Here is a 15,636-nt window from a genome sequence, read left to right as displayed (position 1 = left end):
AAAGCTATACTTGAACCGAGTTTCCTTTTTTTTTTTTTAAGATTTTATTCATTTATTTGACACAGAGAGAGAAAATACAAGCAGGGGGAGCAGGAAAGGGAGAAGCAGGCTTCCCGCTGAGCAGGGAGCCCGAAGCGGGGCTCGATCCCAGGACCCTGAGATCATGACCTGAGCTGAAGGCAGACGCTTAACTGACTGAGCCACCCAGGCGCCCCCTGAACCGAGTTTCTAAAGAAAAGCTCACTAAGTCAGAGAACCTTAGACAAAAAGCTATGTCCTCTGACAGTCTGAGATATCACTGACAGATGGCACAGAACAAGGCAGTAATATGGAAGACAGAATACGAGCATGGACATAAATATAAACTGGCAGTTCCGGATCAGTGTTAAACAACTGTTGTGTGAGATTTTGCAATAAACAACACTGATGAGCAAGCCATAATACCAAGATAACCCAAAAGGTATTGAAGCAAGGCTGAGAGCTGGAAGGTGTGTTGAGCTTCAAAGACGTGCAAAAGGGGACCTTCTGGGCGATCTTGTCTAGAAGGATGCCTAGACAAGGAAGTGCCACACTGAACACAGGCCAAGCCATTTATGGGAAGTGTCTAAGAGACATGACATCGTAAAAACTAGAGAATGACATGCACAATATATACTACTGATCTGAAGCCTCAGGCAGGCTTCTGGGCCAGATCGAGGGTTCCCCTGCAGGACCAGAGACACTGGGGCTCTCCTTAAGCCCAAGCCCCTTCACAGGTAGAACATAAGCTTACGTGACCACGCAGATGCCCACTGCAGCTAACCCTGCCTTCCCCTACACGCCCCAGCAATAAGGTATCCAACGTCAGAGTCAGAGATGCGTTTGTACGACAGTTACCCTTCATCACTCCGTGTATTCGCTCCTGCTCTGAACCTGTTTGTCCTCTGGCTTTGCAAGTACAGAAAAACAGGCATTCCCTTTTACTGCTGGTGGACGTACAAAATGGTACCACCTTTCCGAAGGGTCACTTGCAATTTGTATCAAATTGTACACTGCATGTACTTTCTGACCCGGTGACTCCAGTTCTAGGAGTGTGGCCCAAACGACTACATCTGGATATGAACAATCATTTACCTACAGTGATGCTCATGTTTACAGGGGCGAAATACAAGAAACAACCCAAAAGGGGCACCTGGGTGACTCAATCGGTTAAGGATCTGCCTTTGGTTCAGGTCATGATCCCAGGGTCCTGGGATCGAGCCCCGCATTGGGCTCCCTACTCAGTGCGGAGTCTGCTTCTCCCTCTCCTCTCCGCTTGTGTCCTCTCTCACTATCTCTATTGCTATTTCTGTCTGTCTCTCTCAAATAAATAAAATCTTTAAAAAAGAAACAACCTAAAAGCCCAGTAGCAGTGATACAGTTAAGTCATGATACATCTATATGCTGAAATGCTCTGGAACCACCATGATGCTGAGAACTATTATGCATGATATTCATGCAAAGATTAACAAACCAACTCAGACATTTTAGATGCTGAGTGACCTTGACATTCTCTTTTAAAAATTGTGTATGTATATATTTATACATGGGAAAAAGACTGGAAAATTATAAATGTTAATAGCAGATATGTCCGGCTGGTGGGATCATGTTCTCTTTACTTTCTTGAACTTTTGTCCTTTTTTTTCAGTCTTCTACAATAATTATATGATAATTTTATATTTAGTCTTCTAAACTTTTCACTACAGAAAATTTTAAACTTATACAAAAAGTAGAAAAAAGAATCTTAAGCCCCATTACCCATCAATTAGCTTCAACAATGATCAATATTTTATCAATATGGTTACATCTACACCCTATTCCCCCACTGACAGTCTTCTTCCTGGAATATTTTTTTTTTTAAAGATTTTATTTATTTATTTGACAGAGAGAGAGACAGCAAGAGAGGGAACACAAGCAGGGGGAGTGGGAGAGGGAGAAGCAGGCTTCCCGCGGAGCAGGGAGCCCGATGCGGGGCTCTATCCCAGGACCCTGGAATCATGACCTGAGCTGAAGGCAGACGCTTAACGACTGAGCCACCCAGGCTCCCCTTCCTGGAATATTTTAAAGCAAATCCCTTATCACAACATTTTACCCATAAGCACCTTGGTATACCTCTCTAATGGATGAAGTCTATTTAAAAAAGAGCATAAACACCATGCCCTTATCTCACCTAACAAAATTAATAATGAAGCCTGGATACAAATTAATACCCAGGCCACATTCGAATGATACCAACTGTCCCCAAAATGTTTTACAGTTGGCTGTTTGAATCATGATCTAAGCACGGTCCAGAGATCTCGTAACGTGTTCTAAGTCCCTTTTATTCCATAACACTCCCTCCTTCTTTTTCTACTTTTTTAAAATGATAAGGTAGTTCTCCAATGTCTTCTGATTAATAAGAACTAGTCACAGAAAGGACTAATATTGAAGCTAAGAGTTGTGGAGGAAATCTAGTAAATAAGTTTGGGGTATGAGAAGTAAGAATGAATAGAAAACACAGATACAGTGTTTTCAGAAATCAAGTCTAGTCACGGCTGCAGTCAAACATGGCCCCGACCTGGGCTCACCTCACACATGCCTCTCCCCCTCAGAGCCTCACGCAAGTCCCTCCTCCCGTGTCACCTCGAGCCCTCTGTAATCACTAAGCTGGAAAACCTTCCTAGTGTGACTCCAAATCTAGGAGCCATGAAAAAATAAATGACTTCAATGAAGAAAAACATCTGCGTGACAAAAGCTAATGTGAAAAGATGAGTGACAGGGGCGCCTGGGTGGCTCAGTCAGTTGAGCATCTGACTCTAGATTTCAGCTCAGGTCATGATCTCAGGGTGGTGGGACTGAGCCCCGCATCGGGCTCCGTGCTCAGCGCTGAGCCTGCTTGGGATTCTCTCTCCCTCTCCTTCTGCCCCTCCCCCCAATCACTCTCTCTCTCTCTCTCTCTCTAAATAAAATCTTAAAAAAAAAAAAAGATGGATGACAAAGTGGAAAAATATTTCCAATTTATTCCACAAAGAACAAATCTCCCTACTACACAAAGAACTCCTAGAAATTCATAAAACAACCAAAGGAAAAAAAAAAAAGAAAGAAAACTGCAGCAAAGGTTAGAAACGGTTCACAGAAGAGGAAAAACAAGTGGCTCAAATATAAAGGTGCTCAATCTCACTCATTAGAAAAATGCAAATTAAACCTAGACTCATATACCATGTTTTACCCTTCAGAACGCCCAAACTCTCAAAGTTTTATTTTGTGTTGGCAATGTTGGGAGGAAACAGATTTGACAAGAGCTATCACAATTACAAATGCCTCTTCCTTTTGAACCACCAATTTCATTTCTAGAAATTTAATGTACACATACTCTGTTCATCTGCGAAAGGATACTTGCACACAGGTATTCAGTGCAGCATTATCTGTAACAGCAAAAGACTGGAGATGACCAAACGTCCGTCAATAAAAAAGACTCGCTAAACAAAGTGTGGTTCTTCTGTATAAGGCACATACACAACGTACACAGCTGTGAGAAACGATAAACTCTCTGTACAGATCCAAGAATAGATCTCCTAGATATCTTGCTCATTGAAAACGGCAAGGTGCACATCAACGTGGATAACCTGATACTCTGTCCATGAAAGGGGGGCGGATAAAGAATATACATTTGTGTTTGCATATACACACACATTTTGGAAAGACAGAGGAGAAATTGACAGTAATTACTGAGATTATTGGATGGATATGGGAACTGGACCTTTCTTTTTTTTTTTAAGGTTTTATTTATTTGAAAGAGAGAGCATGAGCCGGGGGAGGAGCAGAGGGAGAGAGGGCGAAGTAGGCTCCCCGCTGAGCAGGGAGCCCGACTCAGGGCTCTATCCCAGGACTGAGAGATCATGACCCGAGCTGAAGGCAGATGCTTAACCCACTGAGCCACCCAGGTGTGCCTGGACTTTTCATGTTATGCCAGTGGTAGAGTCTGCCTCTCTCTTCTTCCCTGAGCAACAGATCTTTCTGATTGTAGCTCGTCACACAGTCACCTCTTTAAGGACCACAAATAGCAGACCGTCTTGCTGCCAGGCGTGGCTACGAATGAAGAACTGGCCAATCGCATGTAAGGAGAAGGGATGTGTTTAACTTGGGGCATGCCTGTGTTTTTCCTTTGCCTGCAGGCGGCAAGTACATGACCTGGTAACGGTGGGTCGGCTTCTACTACGCGGACAAGGACAATACTCTAGGAGACAGGAGCATTCAAGACAGAAAGACTTGGGTCCCAGGACGACCCCGCAGAACAGAGACATCTACCCCCCACAGACAATTTGTCCCTCCCTCCCCCCCGGGACTGTTGTGCTAGAAAAGCCGTACGTCTGTCTCCTTTGAGTTACTGTATCTTGGGTCTCTTTGTTGTCGCGGCTAAAGCAGAAGACGGTACCTAGAAATGAGTTACCCCGTATCAGAAAAGCATTGTGGCCTTTGGCTCAGCAGCTGGCAAGGGAAGGGGGTGAGAAGAGGTGTTGCAGCCCAGAAAGCTGGGAGCCCTTTTTACACTGTTGCCAAACTTGTTGGAACTGCAGTAACTTGGAAGACAGGCCCTGTGTCACCCGAACTTGTAACTTCAGGGGAAACAGAAATAAAATATTGATTGCTCCTGATTTTCAGGGAGCCACTACAAGAGGAAGATGCAAACAGGCAAGAACTGGCCGGTTTGCAAGCCGAAACGGAAGGGAATGCAGCCGAAGGGCGGTGTGTTCTGAGTTCTGCAATACAAATTCAGACTCCAACTGTTTGGGGATCCCAAAGGACTGGGGAAGCCAACTGCTTTTGTACCCCAAAAGCAGGAGGTAAGAATTTCTCTCAAAGCTTCTATGAAAGTCTCCAGTTAAGAGTGGAGTCACGGGAGTCGCGCCCATTTGCAAAGATCAGATTTAGGGTGCAGCCTCGGGGTGGTTGCCATTAAAATGAGGAAAAGATGGATAGGCCAAAAACAGACACCAGTAACTAGTCTGTAGTCCAGTGATTTAAAAACTAAGACCCAAAAGAAATTTTGGCAGTGGATACTTTCTCTGGAACTGACTGGAAGCAAACAGACCAGAAGCCTATTTAGTTTCTGAGGGACCTGTATTGTCACACAGAAATCCTGGATTTTAGGCTAGAAGCATTAAATGGATGAGCCTCTATGAGGTCTCTCTTGGGATTGGAGGAATGTTCTCTAATGTGGGAAGAAGAGTGCACATGGATATCTGAATAGTCAGAGGGGCTGCTAATTTTGCCCCCAAATCCATCTGTCCCTTTCTCGTTTGCAACGGAACCACCCGATTTTTAACTGATCACAGGATCACCAACCTAGAGACTACTTCTTCCAGTCTCCTTTGCTGTTAGGTGTGTCTTTGTGGTGGAGAACTTAAAAATGGTATGTGAGAAGTGATGATACAACTTCAGGGGCTCTCCCCCTTCCCTCTGCGCTAGATGCAAACAATAGTGGTGAGCAGCTTTGAACACTGGAGAACATCTTAGAATACGAACTTCACTCTTAGGATATGGTAGAACAATCCAAGTGAAGAAGTGTGGGTCCCTAAACAATTGTAGGGAACAGCAGGCTTCCCACCTTGAGCATTGCCCACCAGCAGACTATTACATCAGAAAAAATCTTCTATCTTATTTGAACCATTGTATTTTGGGGCCTCTGTTACTGCCATTTAGCTAGGACCCTAACTAATATAATGCCACCTTATAATTTTTAACATTTGAGCCATGAGAAAATAATGTCTACTTGGGAAAATTATTTTTTTTTTCCCAAAAGGAATAATTTTTTTAAAAGTGTCAGGATCCCAATAAAAATGTTTTTTTAATTCCATAATCTTACTTCTGAGACACAAAGCTGAGGAAATATTTCAAAAACAGAAAAAGAGATCTATATGAAAGTGTTCTCTGCAGTTCCAGAGTGCAGAGGAACAATTAAAAAAAAAAAAATTAGAAACATGCTAAATGCTCAACCACAGGGAACAATCAAGAAAACTTATGGGACAACTCTAGCATTACAGAGGTATTAAAATAATCATCAACATGATAAATGCGGCGGGCGAGGCAGAGAAAACATATGTATAACCAGTGCATAAAAGAAACAAACGGAACGGGAAAGTTGAATATTTTCTTACAGGTGGAACGGTTCCTGAAATTAAAAATAAAAGACATATCTCTAGATCAAAAGGGACAAACTATCCCTGGAAAGAAAGTTCAGACACTTCACGAGTAAAGAATCTACAGGGATCTAGAAATCAGAGACTTCTGCAGACAATCAGTATCAGAAGACAGCAAAGCAATACTTATAGCATCCCGAAAGAAAGAAGGAAAGATTCCAGAACCTTCTACCTGCCCAGAGGAAAGGTGACAGACACGTGATTAAGGGAAGGCAGCACCCACGATCCTTTCATGGGGGACAGAATAAAGCACTTGATGGCAAAACCCAACCAGCCAAGAAACAAATGCAATCAAGAGCTGGGGAACACAGCAAGACACGGCCAAGCCGTGGCCATGGTGGTACACACGGAACCGAGACCAAAGAACGCTGGGAAGTAGGATTATAGAACTAAATACAGAATAGGTCTCACCATATGTAAGAATTGAGATGTGAACTAGGGCAGAGGAGCTGAGAGGCGGTAGATAAGATGGCCGACTGTGTCCACAACTGAAACACTGAAAACCACCAGTGACGCTTATGCTGAGAATATATATGTTATTTCTCAAGAAAAATAAGAATGACACCCTATCTTTGTGGTTTTCGTAATCTTTTTCCTTAACTTTGAAGGAATATTTCAAGAAATAATGTATCTTATTGTAAAAAAATAAAATTCACTTGAAGTTTGACAATTCCTTCAGTTTCATTATTCTTTTCCTCTGATCTCTATAAGGAAGATTGAATTCAACGCATTTCAAACTAGCCTGCTATGTGATAAAGTTAAATCCTCATAAAGCATTAATCCTATTTTTGTAAAACTATTTCAATTTTAGAATGGCATTCACTGAATATTCACAATGGATAGCTTGGTGTTGAAATTTAGGAGGATTTTTTTAAAAAAAACTCATTTATACTTTTATATATACTTTACATAATAAACTTTTTTTCCCATAAACAAATTTCATGTTCTTTCAAAGATGACCAAGACAGTTATATAAGAAAGTTAAAATGATAAATTTTAAAAGGGTATAAAAATGTATGCAAGAGTATGATGCCAAATATATGTATTTTTTAAAAGTATACACACATGTATACCAGAAAAGAGGCAAAATGTGCCATAATTTTAATAATGCTTCAGGGATTAGGGATAGGTTTCTCTGTCAAAATCTGAAATGAAATTAGAATTAAAAAAATGTATAAAATCATGAATAGTTTTGCTGCTTCACTCAAAAATTCCTTTCCAATTACCACAAGTAGTAATAAAAGCCCCAAGTAATAAAGGGTTAGGCTTAAGAAGAGTTTAGAGTCTGTCTGCCTACCTGGGGCAAGGAGGTATTTCCTGCGGCTTAGGGTAAACAAAGATCACGTAACTGTCAACAGATTATGTCATTAAAACTGATGACAGTGTTAACACCAGCGAAGACAAACCCACCCTGCTTTCCCTGCATGTGCAGAATCTTTAGGACAGAAAGGCCACCCCCTGAGGCGTGAAATGTGGCCATGGAGGTTCGTGGAAGACCATCTGCCCCGCTAGCACACAGACTTCATCTCAGATAGCTCCTCCCTGACCCCCCCCCCCACCGCCCCGGTTGGCACATCCCCATGGCCTCCCCGCACACGAATGCAAGCCACGTACCGAACCTGGTTCTCCAGGAAGTGCATGTACCGGTAAAGCAGGGTGTAGGACGGAGACAGGATGCCCACAGACTTCATTCGGGCGCCACGCTCCAGCTCACTCTCCACGGGCATGTTGGCGAAGCAGGCCAGGCCGAAGAAGGGCCCCTTTCGGAAATAGCTAGAACGGATCCAATGCGTAGCGCGGCTCACAATCAGAGAGAGAAATTTTGTTCGGCTTTGTTTTTTTAATTTGAGACGCAGTCCCGAGGAAAACTAGTAATGGTGTCCAGGGCCTGAAGATGGATTTTTAGAACCACAGGGGAACACTGGTCCAGGCCACTCAAACCCACAGACGAGACAACCGAGGCGCAAGGAGATTATGGGATGTGCCAAGGGTCAGCCCACGGGATCCAGGACCTGACCTTGGCAAGCCTGCTGCTCAGCCGCCCAGACCATGAACATACCCTTCTCCTCTCCTGCAACACAAGCCATGATAGGGAACCAAAACAAAGATTTCTCTTCAGACCTGTCTGGAATGGTACTGTTTTATGAGCATAAACCACGTTGGTTTCTTCCCTCACTTCCTGAGTCCCTGATACTTTTAATAGGGCGAGGACCAGAGCTGTCACTTTATTCCTTCCCCTTTCTCACACTTGTCCTGGTGGCAGCCCAGCAAGAAGATTCAAGCTACCTCGTTCGGCCCTACCCTGATGTTCTAGCCGTCTGTCCTCCTCACGTGGATCTTAATTACACAGCACTATAAACCGGCCTTACTAAAAGCTGGAATTTCAAGTTTTGGCACAAAAATGTCTTAAGGTAACCCAAACTGAACTGAAAGTCCGTTCTTTCAATAAAGCCAAACCTTAAGCGAGGTCTAGTATTTTCCTAAAAGGAGAGAGAACCTCTGATAGTTCTTAACTTTTAGGGGTCATGAAACCCATTGAGAACCTAATGAAAGCTGGGGACCTCCTTGCTAGAAAACGGATATAAACACAAAACTACATGTATATTTCCTGGGCATTTCCACACACCTTTGGAAGCCTCCCTGAGGAGAGCCCTCACGCTCTAGGTAAAGTATGAGAGAAGAGGAAATGATACAGAGAAGATTTACATTCTGAAATACTTACATGAAGTCAGACTGAATTTTATGGGACCCACTGGCCATAGACTTGAACTCAACACCTTCAAGGTCAATATCTTGAGGTAGGCACCATTCCACCATGTTCCCTGCGGGGGGGGAAGGGAGGAATCTAGGTTAAAAGAAACAAAGTCATTCAAAGAAGAGGGCCTTGGGCAGGAGCTGAGGGCATATGGCTGCCCAATACATGCGTTTCTGACTCGGCCACCAAGACGCTCAAGTGGGTCATCTCATCCACCACCTGCATGCTGGCCGAGTTCCCCAGTTACTCCAAAGCGCCAGGAGACCAGCCTTAAAGGAGCCTTCCATCTCCACCTTGAGATGAGCACAGTCTCCTGTCTAGCAAGGATATGGTCTTTGGTGATGTCATTCTGCTTAATTACTTCCAACCCTCCTTCCTCTCATGGCCTCACTTCCCAAGGGCGTGTTTTTACCCTCTCTCCCCATTTCCTTTCCTTAACCCCCGCCCCCGGCCCCAAGATCTTGCTCCATCTTGTCCTTCTACAGCTACTGACTTTGACAAACCTCAAAGTCTGTATTTTGATTCACATTTTCATTGACCTCTTTGTGGCATTTGAGAATTCCTCAAAAATTTCTTGTTTTCCTTGATTCCAATGATAAACTACTACAGTTCTTTTTCTACTTCTCTGATCTAGGTAGCTGTTTCCTTCCCCAACTCTTTCTCCTCTCTCCCCAGGTGAGGCCCATATCCTAGGTTCAGCCATCGGTTCTTTGCTTCCAGAACCTTGGGGCTCATTCACTCGTCATTAATTACTGAGTTTCTACTGAGCTAGATATTGGAGCTACAAAGTCAACTAAGACATAGCCCCTGACCTCAAAGAGATTAGACTCCAGGGATAAACAAGGAGACCAGATGATTACACTTCCAGGGGATAAACGCCATGATAGAGGAGAACGTGGGATTTTAGAATGAAGCAGGCATGAGCATCCATCAGATTGAGGGAATCAGAGATATGCGCAATTAACAGTGTTACCCAGAGACTTGACAGAGCACCGTGGAGTATTTCCTACTATTTTCTTGCATATTCAAAAATTTTCAAAATAGAAATACTAAGCTATGTGTGAGATTTCACTTTTATTTTTTTCCTAACAGCTTTACTGAGATACAATTCACATACTGTACAGTTTACTCAAAGCAAACAATTCAAGGGAGAGTTGTGTAATCATCACATTTTCGACTTTCTCCCATTTTTAAGTATGATGAAACAACGAGACATTGGAACTTGCTTCGTCACCCCTAACCAGCTGAGCGGGTGCCCTGCAGGGGCTGTCAGGAGCTGAGGGGCCTGGCCTGGACTCCCTGCATGAGGCTAGACCGGTCACCTGGCGGTGGATGGTGCAGCAGTTAAACACGCACCTGGGCAGGGTTAGACTTGGCTTCAAGGCTTGGTTTTGTTACAAGCTGTGTGACCTTTGGTAAAAACTTCTTGGAGTCTTGGTTTCCTCATTGCAACATGAGGGCAATTCAGCAAGCGAGGAGGCTGACTCACCTGTAAGATTGCTCCCAGCTACTTAATTCCCAACTTCAGTGAAGGGAGAAACATAATTAAAAATAAATTCCTGAGTATCCAGTACCAGAGGGATCCGAATTCCCTGAAGACAGAGGCTTGCACGCTTCCCTTGTGCTGAGCACCTGGCAGAGGCCTCGGCGTTCCTCAGCGACTGGCCTTGGCCAGGTGGGAGAGAAATGCGTGCAATGACCCTTCCAAAGGCGGAGAAGGGTGGGAAAAGTTCGGGGTGCAGGGGGCAGTGGAAGGAGCAGGCCTTGGGATGGTCTGCCTGGGAGTGGACGGCGGCCCTGTGAGTATAACCGGGGTGGCAGGGATTGCGGGGTTTTCTTTTAGAACAAACTTCGTAGGCACGGGAAATGCCATCAGGAATGCAGCCAACAGCACTTGCGGATCATTGCTTGGCACATCAGCGAGGTCGCGAATCCAGTCTCCAAACATGGCAGACAGCACAGAGGGTTACCCAATCCCATATTCACAGCCTAAGAGCTTTCAAATAGTTTACTTTCAAGAGAGGAATCATGAATCTAATTGTGAGCTAAAACAAAAAGCATGGAAAGGGAAATGAATATTTTATAAAACAGGCGAGAAGGATGTTGTGTGTGTCTGGGTTAACGATAAGAAAAAGCACAGCACACTCCGAAAGAGGGGTGAACTTGGGGATAAAGGTATTCCCATATTTTCCCCTTACCATCCAGGCCTACTGTCTCCAGAGTTCAGTGACTTTCTGCCTGTGGAGTGCCTCAGGACCCCCAGGGAACTTAAGAAGGTACCAGGGCTGACCCCAGATATACGGGATCATGGTCCCTACCTCGTGCCATGTGGGCGAGTCTGCTGGTGAGCTCCTGCTTCGGCCTCTGTGTACACGGCCCTAACCCTTCACGATGGCAGCAGATGGCCAGCCTAGGAAGGGACAGCCTGGGACAGAGCTGCGATGCCCCTCAGGTAGACTCTGTCCTCCTCCCTCACAGAACCTGCTTCCTCTCCCCGAGCTAACTGCGTCTCTTTCCTCCAAGCCGGCTGGTCCATGACTGGTTAAAACTTTAACTGACCTCAACTTTTTTACTGGAAGCTAAGTACAGAAGAGCACACAAGTCTTAACTATCCGGCTCAGTGCCTTTTCCCAACAGGCACACAGCTGTGTAACCAAGCACCCAGATCAAGCAGCAGAACAGCCTCTGCACATCAGAAGCCTCTCTCCACGGGAACTGTTATCTTGACCTCTAACACCGTAAATTAGCTTGGCTGCTTTGAAATGTATATGGACACAATCATAGTTTGTACTCTTTTGTGTCTTCTTTTGCACAATACTTTTTTTGCAAGATTCATTTTGATACACAAAAGCAATAGTCTGTTCATTTACTCCTTCCATCCTGTGCATGGAACACAGTGGCTATTAACTGCTGATGCACATTTAGCTTATTTCCAATTTGAAGCTATTACAAACAAACCACTGTAAAATTTCCTATGCTTGTCATCGGGTGAACACACGTGTGGTGGCTTTGTAATGCGTCACCCTGGCTGGGCTGAACCACGCTGCTCAGAATTCCCTTCCTTGTATGTTTCCCGGTGAGACAGGCAATGCGGAAAGGAAGCGGTACGCATATCGTATTCACTCAGACGGCTGGTACAGAAGCGTCGGGCACCTCACGTGCATTGTGGCTCATCTGCAGGCCACCTCGACTGGGCGCGGGCCGCGAGGTGGCAGCCAAGCCTGTAAATGCTGGACCCATCCCTGGATCCTCTCTCACCTTCTCTGACTCCTAAGCCAGGTGTGTGCTTAGCTCCGTAACGAAGGGCATCAGCTTCATCGGGACACTCACATCATTAAAGCTGGAGGCAGACTGACCTGGGTTCCTGTACATCCTCATGAGCGTCAGCTTCCCTCCATCTTCCCAACCATACTCTCTTCTTCCATGACTGCCCGCCCGGTAGAGTTCAAGCTCCATCATCAGGTGGAAAGAAAGCAGCTTCACACAGACTGTCTAGCCAGCTCCCACAACTGGGTAAGACCAAATTCTTGCAATAAATCCCTTCAGACATCTCCTAGTGGTTCTGTTTCTTTGATTAAACTTTGACTGACATAATATGCACACATTTCTGTTGACTACATCCCTAGGAGTAGAACTACTGTAAAAATGTCTGCATCACTGCAAACTAAGAAACCTTTAATAATTCCCAAAGCAGTGTTTCCCAAAGCTTATGCTAATAGGGCTTCTGTGAAAAAGAAAACAATTTTTTTTTTAAGATTTTATTTATTTATTTGAGAGAGAGAGAATGAGAGACAGAGAGCATGAGAAGGAGGAAGGGCAGAGGGAGAAGCAGACTCCCTGCTGAGCAGGGAGCCCGATGCGGGACTCGATCCCGGGACTCCAGGATCATGACCTGAGCCGAAGGCAGTCGCTTAACCAACTGAGCCACCCAGGCGCCCAGAAAACAAATTTTTAAAAAGAGATTTCGGCCAAATTATCTCAGGTTAAACAAGGACAGACACATTACTGCAGAACTTCTCAGAGGCTTTAATACGTTACTCTGCATTGTGAATTTCTATGAGACCTTAATGTTTCCAAAATTTTTTGCCCAATAAACCTATTTTTAAGAAGCATCCTAAGGGACTAATTTTATAGAAGGCATTTTTTTTTTTTTTAAAGAAAATATGCTAGTATACAAGGAGATGCAAGTTGACCTCAGTATCCATTCTTCCTTTCTTACAGAGAATAGAATATCCTGTATTTAGCCAGGCACATGGTCTTTCAAATGACAACTCTGTTTCTCAGTACCTTCTTGCATGTAGGTAAGGCTACATGAGTCAGTTCTGGCCAGTGGGATCTGGACAGAAGTGTCTAGTTGCCAAGAAGTACCCCACAGGGAGAGAGTATGCTGCCCCTCCTCCATCCTGCTGCCTGGGATGTGATGACAAGCCATCATGAATCTAGGTCCCCAGATGAGCCCATGGATCTGAGCCAGCCTTCCAGCCCTAGGCCAGCTATCTCCTGTTGCATGGAAGAGAAATCGACTCCTATCTTGATGAAGCCGCTGTTCATTTGGGTCCCTGGGACTCACGGCCAATTCCCCGTGTTACTCAATACAACTGACCTGTAGAATGAAGCCCCCGTTCCTCAGCCTGGTTCTCAAAGCCACCATCCTTGCTCCTTTGTGCCTGCCCAATCCTTACTGTACAGAAACTCAAAGACTCAGACAGAGGGAAATGACATCCTGGTAGTGACATTCTTAACTTCTAGATGGATGCAAGCCCCTCAGGGGAAAGTTCCATCGGGGGCAGGCTGGCGGATCATGGAATGAACACCTGCTCCAGAACATAGCTCTGGGAATAGTTCTCTTTATCTCGCAGGAAGGATGCTTCTGCTGACACACTCCTTCAACGAAAGGAAAGTAGATGAAGCTATTCTGGTCCTCACCCCAGAAAACATAATTACTGTCTAAGATGTCTATCTCCACAGGAGAAGGGACTCCTTCAAGACAGGAACCGTGCTTGTTTATCTTCAGATCCTAACACAGCACACTGCTTAGCCCAGGACAGGATGAGTATTAAAAATAATAATAAAGAGGCGCCTGGGTGGCTCAGTCATTGGGCGTCTGCCTTTGGCTCAGGTCATGATCCCAGGGTCCTGGGATCCGGCCCCGCATCAGGCTCCCTGCTCGGTGGGAAGCCTGCTTCTTCCTCTCCCACTCCCCCTGCTTGTGTTCCCTCTCTCACTGAGTTCTCTCTGTCAAATAAATAAATAAAAATCTTTAAAAAATAATAATTAAAAAAAAGAAAAAAACAGCTTTATTGTGGACAGGCATTTTTTAAAAAAGCTAATCGACAAATTAATGTTAATCACCTTAGGGTAATGATATTGTGGTCATGTAAGAAAATGTCCTTCTTCCTAGGACGTTTATACTCAAGAATTTAGGAGTAAAGTATCATCGTGTCTGCATTTGCTCTCAAATGGCTCAGGGGGAAAAAAAAAGTATTTCTGTATATAGTCAGTTCTGATATGATGCTTGCTGAATTAGTGAGATATTAGAGAACAATCTGAGCATAGGGAATTTCACATTTCCTTATGCTATAGATCCAGTGCAATTTCAATCAAAATCCCAACAAGTTATTTGTGGAAATTGAAAAGTTAATTCTAAAGTTCATATGGAAAGGCAAAGGCCCCAAATAATCAACACAATACTGAAGAAAAAGTCAGGAGGACTGACACTACCCAATTCCAAGACTTAGTATAAAAACTACAGTAATCAAGACAGTGATTAGGGGTGCCTGGGTGGCTCAGTTGGTTGGGCAACTGCCTTCGGCTCGGGTCGTGATCCTGGAGTCCCAGGATCGAGTCCCGCGTCGGGCTCCCTGCTTAGCGGGGAGTCTGCTTCTCCCTCTGACCCTCACCCCTCTCATGCTCTCTGTCATTCTCTCTCTCTCTCTCTCAAAAATAAACAGATTCTTTAAAAAAAAAAAAAAAGACAGTGATTAGACAAGATTAGACAAACAGATCAAGGGAACAGAATACAGAGCCCAGAAATAGACCCATGCAAATACAGTCAGCTGATCTTTGCCAAAGGAGCAAAAGCAATACAATGGAGAAAGGATAATCTTTTCAACAATGGACGTCCACAGGCAAAAAAACAATCTAGATACAGACCTTATACCTTTCACAAAAATTAATTCTATATGAATAGTATACCTAATTGCAAAATACAAAATTATAAAACTTCTGGAAAGTAACATAGGAGAAAATCTAAGTGACCCTGTGTTTGGCAATGAGTTTTTAGATGCAATACCAGGAGTACAATCCATGAAGAAAAAAATTGGTAAGTTGTACTTCATTAAAATTTAGAACTTCTGATCTGTGGAAGACACCATTAAGAGAATAAAAACAAGCCACAGACTGAGAGAAAATATTTGTAAAAACATACTTGATAAAGGCTTAAATCCAAAATATCCAAAGAGCTCCTAAAACACAACATTAAGAAAATATAGGGCGCCTGGGTGGCTCAGTTGGTTAAGCGACTGCCTTCGGCTCAGGTCATGATCCTGGAGTCCCGGGATCGAGTCCCACGTCAGGCTCCCTGATCAGCAGGGAGTCTGCTTCTCTCTCTGACCCTCCCCCCTCTCATGCTCTCTATCTCATTCTCTCTCTCAAATAAATAAATAAAATCTTTAAAAAAAAAAA

The 15,636-nt window shown here is 44.2% G+C and overlaps 1 protein-coding gene across 3 annotated transcripts in view; it reads right to left on the bottom strand.

Annotated features, from left to right (window-relative positions):
- The window catches only part of DENND11 (DENN domain containing 11), a 30,929-nt gene extending 18,138 nt beyond the window's left edge, over nt 1-12,791 (bottom strand). For 2 of the 3 annotated variants that reach the window (XR_014139100.1, XM_081799981.1), the window contains exons 1-3: nt 12,309-12,791; nt 8,920-9,019; nt 7,812-7,970 (exon numbers count right to left, since the gene is read on the bottom strand). Coding sequence is in view for 2 of the 3 variants with exons in the window: in XM_081799981.1 (XP_081656107.1) it covers nt 7,812-7,970; nt 8,920-9,019; nt 12,309-12,411 (362 nt within the window). In the remaining variant the exon portion in view is untranslated. The remainder of the gene's footprint in view (nt 1-7,811; nt 7,971-8,919; nt 9,020-12,308) is intronic. The other variant, XM_081799982.1, reaches the window with a different exon arrangement.
- Between the last annotated feature and the right edge of the window lie 2,845 nt (nt 12,792-15,636).

This window comes from Leptonychotes weddellii, chromosome 12, assembly GCF_054177405.1.
Source record: "Leptonychotes weddellii isolate Sample4059 chromosome 12, ASM5417740v2, whole genome shotgun sequence".
NCBI lineage: Eukaryota > Metazoa > Chordata > Mammalia > Carnivora > Phocidae > Leptonychotes > Leptonychotes weddellii.
The sequence above is the reverse complement of the archived record's forward strand: the minus strand, read 5'-3'. Positions and strand labels throughout refer to the sequence as shown.